The 20,381-nt window shown below is 35.9% G+C and overlaps 1 protein-coding gene and 1 pseudogene across 3 annotated transcripts in view; both read right to left on the reverse strand.

Annotated features, from left to right (window-relative positions):
- The window catches only part of DNAJC13 (DnaJ heat shock protein family (Hsp40) member C13), a 147,387-nt gene that overhangs the window by 97,627 nt on the left and 29,379 nt on the right, over positions 1–20,381 (reverse strand). For all 3 annotated transcript variants that reach the window (XM_053599522.1, XM_053599523.1, XM_053599521.1), the window contains 7 exons: positions 8,772–8,847; positions 8,157–8,306; positions 7,690–7,731; positions 3,803–4,003; positions 1,777–1,983; positions 1,588–1,683; positions 1,137–1,228 (listed from right to left, as the gene is read on the reverse strand). In XM_053599522.1, coding sequence (XP_053455497.1) covers positions 1,137–1,228; positions 1,588–1,683; positions 1,777–1,983; positions 3,803–4,003; positions 7,690–7,731; positions 8,157–8,306; positions 8,772–8,847 — 864 coding nt within the window. The remainder of the gene's footprint in view (positions 1–1,136; positions 1,229–1,587; positions 1,684–1,776; positions 1,984–3,802; positions 4,004–7,689; positions 7,732–8,156; positions 8,307–8,771; positions 8,848–20,381) is intronic.
- On the reverse strand, positions 17,516–18,572 carry LOC128591780 (cofilin-1-like; annotated as a pseudogene).

A 20,381-nucleotide genomic window follows, 5' to 3' on the forward strand; every position in this document is an offset into this window, starting at 1 on the left:
AATTCACCCAAATTAAAATTTAAGTTTGACAATTTTTTTTTTTTTTTTTTGGCCAGGGCTGGGTTTGAACACGCCATCTCCAGTATATGGGGCCGGCGCCCTACTCCTTTGAGCCACAGGTGCTGCCCAATTTTTTTTTTTTTTTTTAAATAGGATCTTGCTCTGTTATCCAGTCTAGAGTGCAGTGGTGTCGCTATAGCTCACAGCAACCTCAAATACCTGAGCTAAAGGAATCCTCTTGCCTTAGCCTCCTGAGTAACTGGGACTAAAGGCACAGGCCACCACATCCAGCTAATTTTTCTATTTTTTGTAGAGATGGGGGCTTGCTGGTCTAGAACTCCTGGGCTTAAGCAATCCTCCAACCTTGGCCTCCCAAAGTGTTAGGATTAGAGGCATGAGCCACTGCACTTGGCCTACTTTGACAAATTTTACCACATTTATACAATTATACAATCAACAATCATCACAATCCATTTTTTATATACTTTCATCACCCCCAAAAGTTTGCTTGCCCATTTTCGAAAACCTCTCCAGACCCAGACAACCACTGATGTGATTTAGTTTCATTCTATTTAGAGCAGCATGAAAGAATGACCTGGAAAGTAAGAATTGCCAATCTCATGACAATGGCATACTACATAAAGGGAGATCCAATCATTCACAGTGTAACAACAATATACATGTTTACTTTATGAGTTACAGCAGCTCAAAGGTTTTCACAGGAAAACCCAAGACACAGTAATATAAAAATATGCAAGCATATTCCACTGGAAAATTGGTACATTGCTTATGTATTAATGTATAAACATCTAACTTCAAGTGTATTTATATCAAAGCAACTTGCTGTTATCCAAAGAACTAAATGAAGTAAAAGGTGCTATTTTGAAATTCTTTAGGAACACTAGTTACAGAAATACTTTATTTTCATCATTTCATTAAAAACCAAAGCACCATTCTTATTCTTATGGTACTTTGGATTGTGAAAACTGAAAGTCTTTTTAAATGTGCAATAAAGTATCTTTCCCCAAGTTAAATAATTGTAAATTTCTAGATTATACATCTTTGATTTTCCTTGTTAGACAAGCACTTTGCTTTGCACATGTTGGAGTCTCAAAAGCACAATGAATAAAATATACCTTTCTGTTGAAGAGTATTTCCGCACTTGCCCTTTTATAAATTCAATGGTAAAAAGCTGTGGATTTTCTGAGTCACAAACCAATGCAAATACCTAATAGAAACAAAATCTAAGTTCAACAAAAAATGTTTAGGTTTATGATACTTCATAACAAAAACTATACACATCATTTAGTTTACAAAAGTCAACTGTAAAAAAAGTGACTTGTTTACAGTAACACAAGTCTCAAATTCTCATACAAAACCATTGAATAACAAGTTTCATCCTCTATATACTTGGAAAACAACATTAGTAATAGTTACTGGTCTAAGATCAATAAATAAAAATGTTAATTAAATACAGATTCTACCTGTTTCACACTCTTGAAACATGAGTAAATACTAAAAAAGAAAATTATCCTAGTTTAACAACAACAAAAAAATCTCATTTAAGCTGAGAATGCTTAAACTTACTTCTCCTAAAGGCTTCAATGTTGCAATATTATAGGTTGCTGGATCACGTTCTACTAAACATGTTTCTGTAAGCGCTAGAACTCTTTTTACAGGTTCCTTCAAATAATAAAATTGAGACATATTACAAAGTTATTTTTTAAAATATGAAAATCAGATAAACAACTTTTATTTTCAATATATGAGCCTTACCGAATGTCTAGGTGATATTTTTTGGACTACAAACTCTGCTAAAGACGTGATAGATTCATCAGTGCTGTATTTTCCAAAGCGAAGGTTCAAATATTGCTCAAACTCTAAAGGTTCTTTCCTGATCCGCAATGAAATACCTATGTAGTTGCCAGCATGGTCTATTGCACTTCTGATAATCTCTTCTCTTTGCTCTGATGCAAATAAATGCTACAAAAATTTTCAAAATTTAAAAAGTCAGGATTTCAACAATATATTACCAACCATATTGAATCAACTCATAAGAAAGAGACTAAAGTAGCAATTTTAGAGAAAAAAGCAATCTTATCATCAGAGGTAGATAAACAATGTATTATAGTTGAAAGACTTACTAAATTATATCACAAAGTCCAGGACGCAGAGCATCACAACTAACTGAATATAAGTTATCTCCTAACTTCTCAGGGTCCTGTCATTATCACCTTGTGCAAAACATCATAATGTGGCTTCCAAGGAGGCGTCCCAAAAGACCCCAGCCCAGCCCTCAGGGGTGGTGGGTACCATATGGGCAGGATTCTCTTCCCACAAAGGCGCCTCTGATTTAATCTGTTTTACATAATGGGAATCCTCACAAGATTGTGTTGAAGAATGTTTACACATTTTTAAGTCACTGGCCTGTTGATGTTACAAACCAACTTCTAGGGCTATATTTACAAAGGTTAGGATAAACTACTACAGGTAGAGTAGTTTCTACTTCATCCAAAATACTTGGAACCACTAGTGTTTCTATTTCTTATTGTTTCAAATTTTGGAATGTTATGAGCACACCAAATCCAAAAATCCGAAAGTTTGTATACATCAGATTACCCAGCCATCCATCATTCTGTTTATTTCCCTTTTGCTGCTATCTACCCACTTAGGTAGTTAAAAGTTTCCCTGATACAGAGAAAAAGATATTTTATCTAAAAACACTAGATCTTGGAAGAGTATTCCAGACATTAAGGTAGCTACAGGAATTAATATTCTAAAGAGAAAGGAATCTTGCAAATAAATTCAATCGAGTCTATCTAAATTCAATCTATCTCTCTATTTGAAAACTTTATTACTCATCCTTGAGATCCAGGATTTAAATATTATTAAGACAAGCAGGGCATTTAGTTTATGTATCATTATCTATAGTTCAGCTTCTTTTTCTTTTTCTTTTTTTAGAGACAGAATCTCACTTTATTGCCTTGGGTAGAGTGCCATGGTGTCAGCCTACTTCACAGCAACCTCAAACTCCTGGGTTCAAGTGATCCTCCTGCCTCAGCCTTCCGAGTAGCTGAGACTACAGGTAACCACCACAATGTGTGGCTAATTTTCCTATCTTTGGTAGAGACAGGGTCTTACTCCTGCTCAGGCTGGTCTCCACCTCCTGAACTCCAGAGGTCCTCCCACCTTAGCCTTCCAGAGTGTTAGAATTACAGGCGTGACCAACATCGCCCAGCTATAGTTGAGTTTCTATTACTGATTAACAGACATGGAAAGAGTGTCTCAGCATCTTAAGTAGTTTCTGTTATAACCCATAATTTACTTTATACAGTTCAGAATTTCAAGACAAAAATATGCAATGATTCCAAAGTTTCAACAAATACTCAGATTTCAGACTACAAACAGCTGGGCAAAGGACAGAAGACTCTAAAAATAAGAGATTTAAAATTACTTTTTCAAAAAAGGCTTATGAACTTTTAGGTAAAAGTAATGTAAATGAAAAAAGTAACTGTAACCATCATCTATTGAGCCCCATTAAGCCATCCACCCTGTAAAGCATTTTACATCAATTATCTCACTGGTTCCTCACAGAAAACCTATGAAGTACATTACACTCTCCACATTTTCAGGAGCAACAAATTGGGTTTTAAGCCTAGGTACCTTTGATACCATAGCCTGCCTTCTTAATACCATACTTAACTTCCAGAAGACTCATGATTTCAAAATAAAGGGTAAAAACTTTGCTTTCTTTCAAATGGTCATGTCCCTTTACAAGTGTCTTTTTAAAAGCACTACTTACCAATCTACTAAATCCTCCATAAAGTATACAAAATCCTCCTTGATAATCAGACAGATCTACAAAGCCTTCAATATTTCTATAGTCATAGGAACAGAGTACTCTGTTGGTTGCAGGATTAATTTGGTCAAAGCCTCCAGGAGTTACTTCCAAAATTACAGGTTTTCTTGTATCACTCCAGTGATGTTTATAGCAATTATATCTCTAGAGAGAGAAACAGTATTATCTTTAAGGTTCATAAAATAAAATTACCATAATGTTATACTTAATGTTTTATCAGTTACTGCTAAAACCAAAAATCGAAACATCATAAATATTTAGAGCTACAATCCAAATTGTTAAAAATATTATTTTAGCTATATAGGAGAATATGTTTAAGAATGTTCACTAACTGAAAACAATATGTTCTTTTTTAATTAGCCATCTTTGGGTTATAATTTTTGTTAAACAGTTTTGGGCCACTCTATATAAATGTATAAAAAGCAAAAAAAAAAAAAAAAAAAGAAATCCTGCATATAAATGTATTTTGAAAAAGTTATCAGGAAAAAAGATTTTGACTTTTATTGATGGATTCTTTTAATCCAAGTTAGATACCAAATACTCACATTTCAGGGAGTTTTAAATTCAAACAATTTGAGCTGCCTCAGCATATTAATGTACATTTTATTTCTGCATACAGAGAAAAAGTTGAAGCCTAAATTTCACCTTTGTCTTTTCTAATCATACCATCATATTAAAGAGTGTTGCTCACCTTAGCAAGTAAAATTCCATTTAGATGATACTGTTCCTTTGTAAATTAAAGTAGCTGAGAAATCAGAAATGATTGTTATAGTCTATATCAGAAGTTCTCAACCTGTGGGCCGGGACCCACAGGAACTGTATTAAAGGGTGTGGCATTAGGAAGGTTGAGAACCACTGGTCTATATCCATTTACTACTATCCAGTTTTTTTTTTTTTTTTTTTGCAGTTTTTGGCAGGGGCTGAGTTTGAACCCGCCACCTCTGGTATATGGGGCCGGCACCCTACTCCTTGAGCCACAGGTGCCACCCTACTATCTAGTTTTATTCGGGGGGGAGGGGGAGGGTTAATGAAGGCTGTTAAGCAAAATCATGTGATTAAAAAAAAAAAAATTTTAAATGAAGAAACAATGCGCCAAAGACTAAAGAAAGAAAACAAAGTCTCAGATGTGTAATGAATATCCCTTCCCTCACCCAAATACCACAGTTTTCTACAATCAATATGAAGACAAATACATGGTCAATTATATAATTCTTGGTTGCAGCCATCATTGTTGTTTGGCAGGCCCGGGCTGGATTCAAACCCACCAGCTCAGGTGTATGTGGATGGTGCCTTAGCTGCTTGAGCCATAGGCGCCGAGCCAATAATTCTTAAGTTAAAAATAAATCGGTTGCTCTAGCAGGGGTCCTCAAACTGCGGCCCACGGGCCACATGAGGCAGTGTGATTGTGCTTGTTCCCATTTTGTTTTTTTACTTCAAAATAAGATATGTGCAGTGTGCATAGGAATTTGTTTATAGTTTTTTTGTTTAAAACTATAGTCTGGTTTGAGGGACAGTCAATTGGCCCCCTGTTTAAAATGTTTGAGGATGCCTGTTAGAGTACAACCATTTCTAATACTGAAATAAGAAAAAAATACTCTTATAGGTGTTCAGAAAAAAGTAAGGCATTAAGTAACAAATACCTTTACTAACATCCTAACACTAAACTCAGCAATGACATCCGTAGGAAATCACATCAAGTCCCCTCAACACTATTGATCTATGTATCACATACGGTATAGTTCCATAAAAGCAATTCTGCAGAAAGACAAAAGGGCTTACGTGTTAGGCCAAGAATATATCGGTTCTGAACTAAGGGGTCAATCAATTCCGCACCTCTACAGCAGGAACAGGAGTGGAAAGGAGGCCACAAAAATGGTGGTACTGTCCAAACTACACCTGTTTACATGCTCCAAACTGACTCTGTGAGGTGCCACCCTTTCCTCCCAGCTGATGATCAACTGTCATTAATGAGATGTGCTGACAACATACTATTATCCCTCAGGATTGTAGGGAACAAGCAAGAATTTGGAAATATACTCTGATTTACAGTATCATTTACAGCAACTGGAAATGTTAGAGCCAAATTCAACTAATGAATTTGTTTAGCTAGCAGAGCGTATCGGGTGGAACCTAAACTTATTTTTAGGAAGGTACAGGTGCCACTTTGAACCCCTTACTCTTGATATAAAATTAGGTGAACTATCTTTTAGGTGATCTTCTGGAGAGATACTGTTTCTACCACAAAATTTTGAAAAACTTTAAGTGGCTGAAGTTAACAGATACAAAGGGAAGCTTATAAACAAAATCTGTAAGCATGCCAAACACATGAGATACACAGAAAACTTGCCTGCTAACATAAAATAATTAAAATAAGCACACTCAGTTATGATTTACAGAGATTTGACCGTGGCTCATCAAGAACAAGAAACAAGCAGCTTGCCAGTTGCCATTATGCTATTTTAAAAGGCTCCTGGGCAACCAGCCAATTGCTAGAGTTGAAATCAGTGAGGCTTCTAGAAGGCTGAAATAAGCAAAATATCTATAGAAAGGATAAGGGCTTAAAGACAGGGGAATGGTGCTGACAGTGTATCAGAATTCAGTTTCTGCCTTTTACCAGAAGACAGGGTTTTGAACAGTGGTGTTAAGTTTAGGCATTATTTTTCCCCCTTATAAAAGTAATACCTACTCATGGAATAAAATTCAGTATTTCAAGAGAATGAAAAAGAGCATAAATTCACTTCCTTCCTCCCCAGAAATTTCTGAATTAGTTTAAATACTACTGTTACATGACTAGGGAAGGCCTAGGAAAGTTAAAAGTCCAATAAGCTACTGTGACTTCTCCAAAGCTGGCAGTGCACCATGCCAAGCTTTAGAATGGGACATACCCAGTACATGAACCTGAAGTAAGAGTTCAATATATTCAAACTTTAAAATTTTCTTTCTTTTTTTTTTTTTATTATTATTGCTATTTTTTTTTTGTAGAGACAGAGTCTCACTTTATGGCCCTCGGTAGAGTGCCATGGCATCACACAGCTCACAGCAACCTCCAACTCCTGGGCTTAAGCAATTCTCTTGCCTCAGCCTCCCGAGTAGCTGGGACTACAGGCGCCCGCCACAACGCCCGGCTATTAAACTTTAAAATTTTCATACTTCTAGAATAATAAACCAAACTACTACATGTTCCAACAAGTATTATCAGCAGTATGAAGCTTACTGGTATTACTATTTAGAATACTACATAAAGGGGGTGGCGCCTGTGGCTCAGTGGGTAGGGCACCAGCCCCATATACTGAGAGTGGTGGGTTCAAACCTGGTCCCAGCCAAACTGCAACAAAAAATAGCCAAGCATTGTGGGGGGCACCTGCAGCCCCAGCTACTTGGGAGGTTGAGGCAAGAGAATCGCCTAAGCCCAGGATTTGGAGGTTGTTGTGAGCTGTGATGCCACGGCACTGTACCGAGGGTGATAAAGTAAGACTCTGTCTCTTTAAAAACAAAACAAAACAAAACTACTACATAAACACTATCTGAGTGGTTACAGCATTGTTTTTAATGCTCCACAGTTTTGTTCTGCCTAATGATTCTTTTCCATCTACCAGTCTTTTCCATCTATTTAACAGTCTCAAACCTAATTCTTCATATTTGAGTTTCCTATTAAACTATATCATCCATCACACAGTGTCAGGAAATATTAAAATGTTTCCTTCTTTCCTTTTGGCTTTCTCCTTTTAGCTTCATCATAAAAGGAACATATAGATTATGACATGATTCCTACAATAAAGGTCAACATTCGCACAAATAAAAATACATATTGGTAAATGTTAAATATTTACCCTTCCTGTGATTTTTCCCTCTGAAAAATCAGTTCTAAATCTCTGAAAGAGAAAACATAACCACAGTTTATGACAATAGACTGGTAAAGAAGACTCATGGTTCGATCTTTCCTACCAAAACAAGTAAACCCTTAACTTAGTAAACTTGATACTGGACAACTGTGTTAGTAGTTATAGTTAAAGAATATTTAGTAAAGTGAGTATGGAACTTTATAAAGAATAAGACAGATTACTTACACACTCCATGCTCTGTCCTATGTTTTTAAAAGACTAATAAACTATAAAATATAAGGGATTTTTCCGGCCTTTCTGTCAGAGAAAAGGAAGCCTCACAGTGTCAAGTAAGGTCAGTAAGAAAAAATAAGTACAGTGGGGACAGGGAGTGAGATGTTAATTTCTGTACTTAAATATAACTATTTCATTTTTAAAAAAGAAATTTAGTTTATGAACATAAAACCTTTTCTTACCAATGCTTCTGTAAGAAGTTCTGTTCTGTGCTCTGTTGAAAATTTTAAAGTTTCTGACTTTTTTCCACTGCCTTTACGAAATGTAAGGTTGAACTCTGTTCCTTGTCCTTTTCCAACAGGACTGATGCTGCAAATGTCTCCATAAGGCCACTCACAAAAAAAAAAAAAAAAAGAAATGCTTTTAACTACTGCTATAATACACATATAGAAAATTACCTTTTTTGTATGCCTTTAATTTCATAATCACTGATTCAATGAGCAAAATTTTGTGTAAAATAAAGGTCAAGAAATTAGGTCCTATAACAATTCTATAACTAATTCTTTTAAAGGTTTTTAGTCAGAGACAACAAATTTTACATAAAAGGGGCAGCTACAACTAACAGTAATATCAGAAAGTTATATCTTGAGAGCCTAAAAATAAGCACATTCTCCCCCTCCCTTTTATTTATTTTCGGTGCTGAGTACACAGCATTATACAAGCACATCAATTGTTTGCAGATTTGACATTTCTATCCTAAAGTACTGACTTCAGGCCAACAGGTAATGAGTCAGAGCTTGGCTTTTGAAATTCAATGGCAGTTCATATAAATACCTAATAGTTTCTAACATGATTACCTGATTTGTTACTTCTAAAGTATTGGGATTATATGTAGTAATCGCATGGGTTCCAACTGAAAAGACACGCTTATACCTACAGAGAAATACAAGGGCTTAAATTTAGTTTTAAATAAAGGACATTTTACAAGAAAATATACAATATTAGCATGAAAGGAACATTTGTATAAATAAATAGTAATGTGTTAGGTTAATGGTGACTAAATATAGCTTAGTTTTATAGTCTCACATTTTTAATGTTCTAAATGTTGTACTAAACCCCACCCACCATTTGTTTTACTGTAAATAATTAATAATTAAGATCCCTAAGTACAAAAGGATAACTTAAGCAAGCAACCTTGTGTTGTCTGTATAAATTAAGTTGGCAAAGCATCAGCTGAGGATACCAAAAGATTCCAAATGGGAAATTTTTATTTAAAAAAAAAGATACTGCACACCCAGCCCCATATGTTGGAGGTGGCAGGTTCAAACCCAGCCCCAGCCAAAAACAAAAACAAAAAACCACACACACACACACACAAAATACTGCACACTACTAATTCTTTCAAAATATCTTTTCCACAAACCAAGATGGAAAGGAAGGAAAGGCTATGGCCTGAACTGGCCAGTCACAACCATATCCTGGAATGTTAATAATTTCTACTTGAGCAACTACCTATTACATCTAAGTGTTGCAATTTTATGGAAGTAGGAAGCCTACCCCACAAACAAGCAATTTTCACTTCTCACTTCACTTCCCTTAAGTAACATATTTGAAAGAGACAAACTATTTGGATATCAGTAATCCTTTAAAAGAGAAAGGAATTCACAATGATAAAAGAGGAAGTTGAATGAGAAAAACTTATTTAAAATTGAAAAATTGTTCTTAAAAATTTTTAAATGGGTAAAACATCAGCTAGTAGAAGAAATGAAAATATAATATGTATAATTCCATGCTTATAAACTAAATCAACTTCTATATAGGTGAATTTAAGAAAGCTGTAAAGAAGACCTCGAAAAGCATCAGGCTCAAACAATTTCAAGGGTGAAGAAACTTAAAAAGAACCATGCAATTCCCAATAAAGATAGTTTCTCAATTCTTTTAGTGATACTAAAATCTGATAAGACAACACAGTAAGAAAAAAAAAAAACCACACCAACCTATTTTTAAAACAAATATTAGCAATAAGAATCAAGGGGCATATTAAAATAGTAACATATCATGATTAAAGAAAAAGGTTTAGTTAAGGCAGACGTCAATTTTTAAAAAAATATCTATTGATATAATTGATGGTATTTGTATTTTAAAATGACTTTTAAATTATCAAAAATACTTGCTAAGTTACATCAAATGCCTTTTTGACATCTATAGAAGAGAATGCTTTCCTGCTTTAGACTATTAATATACTAAAAGAACATACATCACCTTAAACGAACAGCTACCATCAGTCTCAAGGGTAACACTAGAATTCCCATTAAGCTCAAGAGAGATCTACCAAACTTTTATTTTCTGTTGTCCATTTTTTCTAACCAACATATTATATAATAAAAATGGCAAAATTATTTCCATTTCAGCAAAAGGAAAAGGACACATTTCATTACTTTTTACCATGTATTCATAAGTACATTTTAAACACTTTTTTCTTAATTTTATATGTCTAAAATGGAATGTGAAACTAAATAAGAGCAGTTGCTTCTAATAAACACTTTTATTTGCTTCTGTCTAAAAGGAGATGAGGGATGGGGGATTGGTAAAATAAACAAGAATTTATCTGAACAGCTTAAAAGTCAAAATTTCAAAGGTTTAATAATCCATGAGAACTAAAACAAAGAAATAAGATTGTTTAAATCAAGATTTGACTTAAAAGACTGCACAATAAAATCACACATAGGATAGAAATGTGAATCCAAAAATTCTGTTTCTCAGAATTATCTTGTCAAACATGAGAATCTTTTTTTTTTTTTTTTTTTTTATTGTTGGGGATTCATTGAGGGTACAATAAGCCAGGCAAACATGAGAATCTTTACACTCCTGAAATAAAACAACAAAATTTGTTTATTTTATTCTGGGAGTAAAAAGTGTAAGAATTAAATGCTTGAAATGTTTCAAATGTCAACTGCTGTGTCGTACAGAGTCTTAGCAAGGATCAGTTAAGAAAATATCCTTTTCAGTTCTACACCAATCTCCTTTACCACACCTAATCCCCTTCTAACATCTTTCTCACATAATTCTGCCATCTAGGTTAGTACTGTGCAAAAGAACTTTCTGAAATGATGGCAATGTTCTAAAACTACACTGTCAACTAGACACAGGTAGCTACTGAGCACTTGAAATATGGCTAATGCAAGTGAATTTTACATTTGATTTAAATTTAATTACCGTAAATTTCAATACCACATTGGCTAGTAGCTACTATACTGGAAAAAGCATATTCTCTACATCCTTCAAGTAAAAGGGTCCTCAAGTTATGTGCACATTAGACCTAAGGACTGTCATGACTAGTAAACTCAAAGCTTTCTTGCAGATAAGAAAGCTGTAAGAAAACAATTCTCAAAAAAAAAAAAATTAAACAATTCTTATGAGAATTCCCTTCCTTTTTGCAAGTACTCCCCATGCCTCTCTTCTTTAGAATGGCTGCTGAACTTCCTCTTGAGGACAGGACAAATACTTCTAGGTTATTTAAGTATTTTTATAACTCTAAAGTTCCAAAGACTACCTAAAAAGCCCCTATAGATAAGATAGAGATTAGTGTCTATAAACCATCTTACACATATAGAATGTCAGTCACAATACCTGCAATGAGAAGATTTTTTTCCTTACCTTTTACTAAGTCACTAGCATCTTAAGTCATAAAGCATAGACAGATTCCATAAATTCTGGCAAGCACAGGTTATCTTTATGTTTGAAACTCTAATTCCTACCACAGTGTCTGGTACAGATTACAGTTCTGTTTGTCAAATAGCTAAATATACCAATCTATCCAACAATATGTGAACATGTATTGAAATCTATGACAATTAGTTTATTTAAAGCAGAATATGTATCAGACAGCAACTAATTTCATATCAATTTTAAATTCATAACTATTATATCAGGAAAAAAACCAAAATTTATTTTTATAAAATTCACATTTAAGGCTAGCTGCAAAACAATTTGCCATTCATAAATTATAACAGCTCAATTTGCAGTTCTGAGTTGAGAATAAATTTGATTAATTCTTAAAAGTTATATATTAAATATAAGTCATTGGAAAAACACAGCCATATAAAATTACAAAAGAAAGACCAAAGTAAACAGAATGTGTAAGAAATTTATGACAAATGATGTAATATATATAAATATTAAACCAAGTACCTTTTACCAACTGAAAAATTAATATTCATTATTGACTTTACCTACTGCACTTGTTTGCTTTTTGTTTAGGAACTAAAACCTTATACACATCATTAAATGCCTATAGGGAATAGGCATTTTCTACTCCTGAAGTTTTCATAATTTACAGATTTACTGTAATAGCTTATTAAGAAACATAATTTATGCTACCCATTAGGTATAATGCTTAGAATCAGGAAACAAAACAAATAAAAAATGTTTGAGGCAAATGCTTTATCTATAGGACATTTTACTCTCATAGCAATTGGTGATTTAAAAAAAACATTGTGCTAATGACAGTGCTGTGATAAGACCATCTGAAAGCAAAGGAAGACAAATAAAACAAAAGCTGGGGATGTAATCAAGTTTTGGATGTAAGAGGTGATGTTTCTGTTTTTTAATAAACTAAACTGTATTGGTTTACATTAAAACAAGTACTTCTGTATTATTTTAACTTCTGCAAATAAAAATGTCAACATCCCTCTTAATTTTCTAGTCCTTATGAATATTGCTTTCTCCTTTTAAACTATTTTTTTTAACATGATCTTTTTCATATAGTCAATTTTCTTAGAGAAAAAAACTAACATATTCAATGAGATGCTGTATTAGTATTAACATAAACTGACCCAATATTAAATCAGCACCTCATAGAGTGTACTTAGACAAACCTAGGTAGTATAGCTTACTACACACCTAGGCTACATGGGATAGCCCAGGGGTGGGGAAAGTCTTCATGCTGGAAGGCCACATTAATTTAGCTGTCATCAAAAAAGGCTGCATTCAAGAAACTTCAATTAGATATACTTAAAAATACAAATCTTATTACTATGTACTTAATTTTAAATAATGAAAACTATCTGTTAATTTTAAAGTTAACTAGCCTTTTAAGGGCTTTGTTGTATTTGCTTTTTGTTGGAAAGCATTTGAATATTTGGTTGCAGCATGGAAGTCTGTAGTTTCACTGGATCCTCTAGATGGGTATTCGTCATTTGTGATCTTAAGGGAGTCTTGATTTGAGTTAGGTTGAAGAATGTAAGTGGCTAAAAGTAAAAAAGCATTCTTCAGGCAAGTTGCCAAAGGCCTAGCTATTCTACTGCATTTTTCCATATTTCAGTTGGATCTTACTCAGCATCAAACAATGACTTTAAAATGTCATTTATTGAGAGCTAAATCACTTTCATCTATAGTTCTTTAGGTGCCTTCAAGTGATATCAACTAGGTGAGGCTGAATGCTAATTTGAGTGTAAAGTCATGATTCTCAAAGTCAGAAAACCATTCATTGTATCCTCCAATTCATAGGTCTACAAAAGTTGCATATACTTCAAGTGATTTGCATATATGAAGTATCATCATACTCATCAATGGCCTTCGCTATCTGGGAAAATGTTCATTTGAAATTTCCCATTGAAGAAGTGATTTGAAAAAAGATAGCTTTTTAAAAAAATGCTTGGATTTTTGCCACATATAGACTTGGTTTTACCTTGTAAAGAAATATTCAAGTTGTTTTGATTTGACATGACATCACACAGATTTCTGCAGAAATCTTCTTTTAATAATTCACATTGCTGATTCTATTCTTCATAAAAATTAACTATCTTTTCTCATAGAGATAAAATTTTGGCTAACACCTGTCCCTGTGATAGCCAACTCACATTAGAATGACAGGGCAAATCCACCCTGAATACCTCACTGTTCAACTTTAGCATGTTACAAAACTGACAGTGCTGTTTTGCACCAATATAGTTAACAGTACTTATAACTTATTGAAAAGTGTAACCTAAATTAGTAAGTTTAGAAAAATCTCTTTAGCACAGAAATTTTACTGAAGAGTACCAGATTTAGTCCAACTTCATGACACTTATCTTTAAAGTTGTTGAAAATGTCTATTTCCTCTGTTCTGTTTGCAAGAGTGCCCCAAACGAGTCATTCTTTTTTTTTTTTTTTTTGTAGAGACAGAGTCTCACTTTATGGCCCTTGGTAGAGCGCCGTGGCCTCACACAGCTCACAGCAACCTCCAACTCCTGGGCTTAAGCGATTCTCTTGCCTCAGCCTCCTGAGTAGCTGGGACCACAGGCACCCGCCACAATGCCCGGCTATTTTTTGGTTGCAGTTTGGCCGGGGCCAGGTTTGAACCTCGGTATATGGGGCCGGTGCCTTACCGACTGAGCCACAGGCGCCGCCCCCAAACGAGTCATTCTTCACAGCAAAGAAAATTTTCTCTTATGTTCTGAATGAAGAATAAAACCTGCAACAAGTCACCGAGCCAAGTCAACTGCATCAGTTGATTCATCCAAAGTGATTAAATAATACATATTTTCCTTTTGAAGTACTGCAGGAAGTTGTTCTGTTCAGTTGAAGGTTAATTCATGCTGCCTTATCAGTTATGGTTCTCCTTGAAAGAGGCAAGGGTTTGTACTTTGAAAAGTTTCTAGGGTCTAAGCATTTTACAACTTTGAAAATGCTGTATCATTGAATGGCTTCCCTTTTTTCCCAAGTATATAAGCTATTATAAGGTTCTTCAGTGGTATTATTTCCAGGTCTTATTGCTGTTTGAAAGAATGATCTTTGCTTTTGCTTTTCATCTTTTAGTTTCTTGTAATACCTTTCACGCCTCTCTCTCCAATTTAAAAAATTTGTGGTCCTTATGAGTGTTATAATGACGACAAGCACTGAATTTCTTTAATATTGATATTGTAGTTTAACAAAGCAAGCAAATCATCTTGTCTTTAGCAGAAATAAGATAATACTGTAATCTCTAATCCTCTTAAAAATCTGTTTTCTTCCCTCACCATTCTCTTGATCTTTTTTGACATGAGGCACTGTTAAGTAGACAGAATTAAAAAAACACTGTTGAGGGCCAGCACCTGTGGCTCAAAGGGAAACTGCAAAAAAAATAAAAATAAAAATAAAATACTGTTGAGCTGTGCAACTATTTCACAAATTCCACTTCAAACAGAAAGAGTATACTGTTGTCAAAAGCCGTAACAAGGCATATTTGACCTCCATAAATTCTTGCCAGCCAGCCTCATGCAGTAGTAGCATCTGTCAGGCCGGGGAAGTTAGAACTAAACCATAAGTATAGCAGTTGTCAATTAAGCCCGTAAGTCTATTAAGATTCTGATTGTGCCAGTCAATCTATTAGAGTATTATTTTGTTGAAACTTACTTTATTCTTTGTATTTTAAATAAGTTCATTTTAAAAATAAAATAAAAACATAAAAGATGAACAAAATACATTAATAAAAAAAATCTGCTCTGTAAAATCTAAATTCAATCAAAATCCCACACTTAAGGATCTAGAAGGCCACAAGTTTCCCACTCCTAGAATAGTTTATTGCTCCTAGATTACAAACCTATACTGCATGTTACTGCAATGAATACTGTAGCCATTTATAACACTGTGCTAAGTATTTGTGTGTGAAACATATGGGACCATCATTGTACACGCAGTCTACTATTAACAAAACTTTATGTGGTTCATGACTATATGCTTCTCTAATAATGTAAGAATTAAAAGAAATAATCCTTGTAAAGTGCTTAGCACTTCTATGTCTTCCACAGTCAATAAATGTTGGCTATTTCTATTGTTTTGTTTTGTTTTTGAGACGGGGTCTTGCTATCACTCTGGCTAGAGTGCAGTGGCATCACCATAGCTCACTGGCCTTAAGCAATCCTCCTGCCTCAAACTCCTGAGTAGCTGGAATAGTAGCAATGAACCACCAGTCCAAGATAACTTTTTTTCTATTTTTAGTGGAGATCAAGTCTCACTCTTACTCAGGCTTGTCTTGAACTCTTGACCAATCAATCCTCAATCAATCCACCTCAGCCTCCCAGAGTGCTTGGATTATAGGCATGAACCACCACACAGCAGCCTATGGCTAGTTGATTAATGAAAAATAGGGGTGGGGGGGATTCCAGATCTCCAGTAGAGTAACTGAACAAATTATAATTAGTACTGTTATGCTTTAAGTAGCCCTGACTACTTAAGCATATTCATATTTAAAATATAGAACACAATGGGAAAAGTGAGCATTCACCTGGCTATATCACCAGGATACTGTGGTGAAACTCCATTTAGAAGATCAGTTTGACCTAGGAGAGAGCTCGTTCACATCAAAAGTTATACTCAGAAAAGAGAATGGAGGAACGATGTGACATACTCTGTAAATACCTGTCCTAATAACTCACAAGCTCTTAGAATAAATAAAAGCATCCCATGAAATTTTGCAATTTCATATTTCTTCCAGCTCAGGGGGGACAATATTTTAGATAATCCTAGGGTTATCAGAATTGGTAAGGTATGACACAGGCAGCTAAAGAGAAGGGTATCTCTTCTCTTATAGAACTCTAAACATATTATAAGAAAGGTATTACAAATTCACTAGCTTCACTTTTCCTCAACTATTCTCATTTTCTTGTTTCTTGTATCTACAGCCATTACACAGACTATCTATGAACGCAGTGAACATCTGATATTAAATTTCATAGACTGATCACTATATATTCTAACATATCAAACTTTGAGGTTAAAGATATGGAGGTTGAGATGCCAAAATGTTACTCATCACTGCTATGATGAATGTATGCAAATATGAAAGTGATCCATAGGTAGATTTAACTTGTAACTTTCATCCAGAAAAAAAATTAAAAACCTGTATTTTTAACCTTACACTGAAGTTTTCCTTACTGAGTCTGCACTTCTGCTTTAACTGAAACATCTGCACCTTCCTTCCTGTCTGAAATGGCTTGCTTAAGCCAAAAAGGAAATTTTGTTCTTTCACAAAAGAACTTTTTTCTCCCTGAAATCTATACCCCCTTCTTCCTCCCACCAGAACATAAAATTAAAATATTTATGTACTTTACAATTGGGAAAAATGGCAACACAGAAGAGCTACTTTGCCACCAAAAGGATCTATACTGATAGTGAACACTGGCATTTATAAGGCATATGGCAGCTACAAAGTGAGGCATGATGAAAGCTACTACAAAGGTAACAGAAATGGGTCACATACATCTCTTTTAAGGGAGTATGTGGAGAGGTTACCCTTAATTTTGGCATATGGAGAGAAATAAAAATACGTATTTATCCTTACTGCCACTACCAAATGACATCTTTCTGAAACGATGGGGCTGGGTTAGCAACACAGAGTCTCTTAAAACTGATGCCCTAAATCCCCAGCATCACATGCAAAATTTGTGGTATATAGACATGTTTCTAGAGAAAAGGTTCAATTAACAACAGAGACAATAGAAAATTTTTAATGTTTTCCATTTCTTTTATTTTTTATTTATTTGTGTGTGTGTTTATCCAAGATCTCTTCCTGCTTCCATGAGTGGCTGAGACAGGAGAAAAGGGAGGGGTTATCTCCATAATATTTCATTTATACACAGAACTAAATAGACAAGCACAGAGTCACTACTGCAGTTACAAGTTGAGTACATGGGAAGAGATAGAACAGGTGAGGTGTAGGGGTGTTGTTAAAAAAAAAATACAGGCCAAAAAATACAAAAATACAGGCCCAACTGAGGTGTGGGGGGCAGGGAGGAGACTTGGTCTGCTTCAACCCAAGAAGTCTCAGAAGATCAAAAGCAGTTTGGGAAGGCCAGAACCATCAAGGATGGAGAGAGGAGGAAAATGCAGGGGTGGGGGTGCTATTTGGCAACTGAGGTAAAGGGATTGTCCTCTCCCTGCTGGGATCCCTCCAACCCCTCAGGTCTGGCAGGAAGGGAGCAGCCTGCAAACCCCAGGGGCAGGTCTCAGGCTGCCAGATGCTCCAGGCAGATGACAGCACTGCCTCCCAGCTTCTCTGCCAGGGTGCAGCGGTAACTTGACCTCTTTGTGGCAGTTTGCTTGTAATTCATAGTTGATCCCTGTCAGCTTTTTTTTTTTTTTATTGTTGGGGATTCATTGAGGGTACAATAAGCCAGGCTACACTGATTGCATTTGTTAGGTAAAGTCCCTCTTGCAATCATGTCTTGCCCCCAAAAGGTGTGGCACAAACCAAGGCCCCACCCCCTCCCTCCTTCCCTCTCTCTGCTCTTCTTTTCCCCACTCCTCCCTCCTTTCTTAGTCAGCTTCTTAATGGTGTCCTTGGAGTTGGCAGAAATCATTTTGCTCTTAAGGGGTCACACTCAGGAGCTCAAAAGATAAACGTCAGGTCCTTGATCTTATTCTCCTTGGTCTCACAGGTCACAACATAGGCGGCACAGTGACAGTCCTGTCTGGAAGCATCTTGACAAAGGTGGTATAGGGGTCGTGACAGTCTGACCCACACCACCTACCAGGACCTCCTTGCCCTCCTCTAGGATGATGCTCTTCTTGTCCTCACTCGGGCAGAAGAACACTGCCTTCTTGTGCTTCTTCACCTTTTCTGGTGTTGAAGACTTGCGTACCTTCATGTGATTGAACACCTTAATGACGCCATTGGAGACTGCCACACCAGAGGCCATGTTTCCAGAAGCGAAAGGGTGACAGCAAGAGAAGTAGAGCAGAGGACAGCTGCTACCGCTGCTGCTGCTGCTGCCGCTACTACCAGATACCAAGTGACTTTCCTTTAATTTTTACATTCACATTGCTGAGGAGTACTATAAACCTAATTATGACTGGTCATATAAAATAGGTAAGTTTCAGTGCCACATAATAACACTACCTAAAGAAATAATGACTATTACTATCCAGAAAACAGACTCTTCCAGGGAGAAGTTAAAAGATTTGAGGTATACATACAATGAAAACAACGAAACACTGCCAAAAGAAATTTTAAAAGATCTAAGTAAATGGAAAACATGTTTCATGAATCAGAAGACTTAATATTGTTAAGAGGGCAATACTCTTCTAATTCACCTGTAGATACAATGTAATGCCTATCAAAATCCTAGCTGCCCTTTTTGTGTAATTGACAACTAAAATTCGTATGAAAATGAAAGAGATCAGGAATACCCAAGATAATCTTGAAAAAAAAAAAAGTTGGAGACTTATACTTCCCAATAATAAAGACAATATGGTACTGGTGAAAGAACCAGACCAGTGCCATCTTAGGAGTTAAGTTTCGCTCCCCCCACCCCCCACCATTTCACACAGTAAGTTTCACCTTTCAGGCAAGCCCAAGCAATTCCCCGAAATCATGAGATAACTGCCCACCAATCAGGGAACCCCCCCACCTAATCAATCCAGAAGTGCCCCCTTTGTTTCAAACTGTGCACGCTCCCCCTGCTAGGGACCATAAAAAACCCCTGCTCCAGAGCTCGGGGCTCCTGGCTCAGATCCCTTGTAACGGAGACCCCGGGGGCCCAAGCTCGAGCTTGCAATAAAACAGCTCTTTTGCTTTTGCATCAGACTTGGCTCCTTGGTGGTCTTTGTGGGGGATTTCGAGATCTGGGCACAACACTGGCATAAGACTAGGCATACAGGATCAATGGAATAGAATTTAGAGTCCAGGAATAAGATCTTACATATGGTGAATTGATTTTTGACACGGGTATCAAATTTGGGAAAGATTAGTCTTTTCAACAAATGATGCTGGGACATATGCAAAAGATGTCCATATGCAAAGGTCAAAATGAAAGCTTAAAACTCTTAGAAGAAAATATAATAACATGCCTTTGTGAGCCTGGATTAGGTAATGGTTTCTCAGATATGACTCAAAAAGCACAAGTGGCAAAAGAAAAAAATAGAAAAACTGGATTTCATCAAAATTAAAAATTTTGTACTCCAAAGAGTATCTTCAAGAAAAGTTAAAAAAGCCCGGTGTGGTGTCTCAAGACTGTAATCCCAGTACACTGGGAAACCAAGGCAGGTGGATTGTTTGAGGTCACAAGTTCAAGACCAGCTTGAACAAGAGCAAGACCCAGTCTCTAGAAATAGCCAGGCACTGTGGCAGGAGCCTGTAGTCCCAGCTACTTAGGAAACTGAGGCAAGAAGATTGCTTGAGTCCAAGAGTTTAAAATCACTGTGTACTATGATGCTATAACACTCTACTGAGGATGACAAAGAGAGACTGTCTCAAAAAAAAAAAAAGTTAAAAAAACGTGAGTGAGCAGGAAGGACTGAGCACACAGAGGCACATTTCAGGTCTGCTTGGTCAATCTTGTACACCACCATGCTGGGCCACAGGCTTGTCTCTCCAGATGCTACCTTTCAGGATTGCCCACCCAGCTTTCACCAAGATCTCTCTTAGTGTGAATAATTCCATCATTAAGAATCCTAGGGCTCTTAACACCCAGCAGGGAATATACCACCAGGATAAGAATTTGGATCCA

This window comes from Nycticebus coucang, chromosome 8 (genome assembly GCF_027406575.1).
Source record: "Nycticebus coucang isolate mNycCou1 chromosome 8, mNycCou1.pri, whole genome shotgun sequence".
Lineage (NCBI taxonomy): Eukaryota > Metazoa > Chordata > Mammalia > Primates > Lorisidae > Nycticebus > Nycticebus coucang.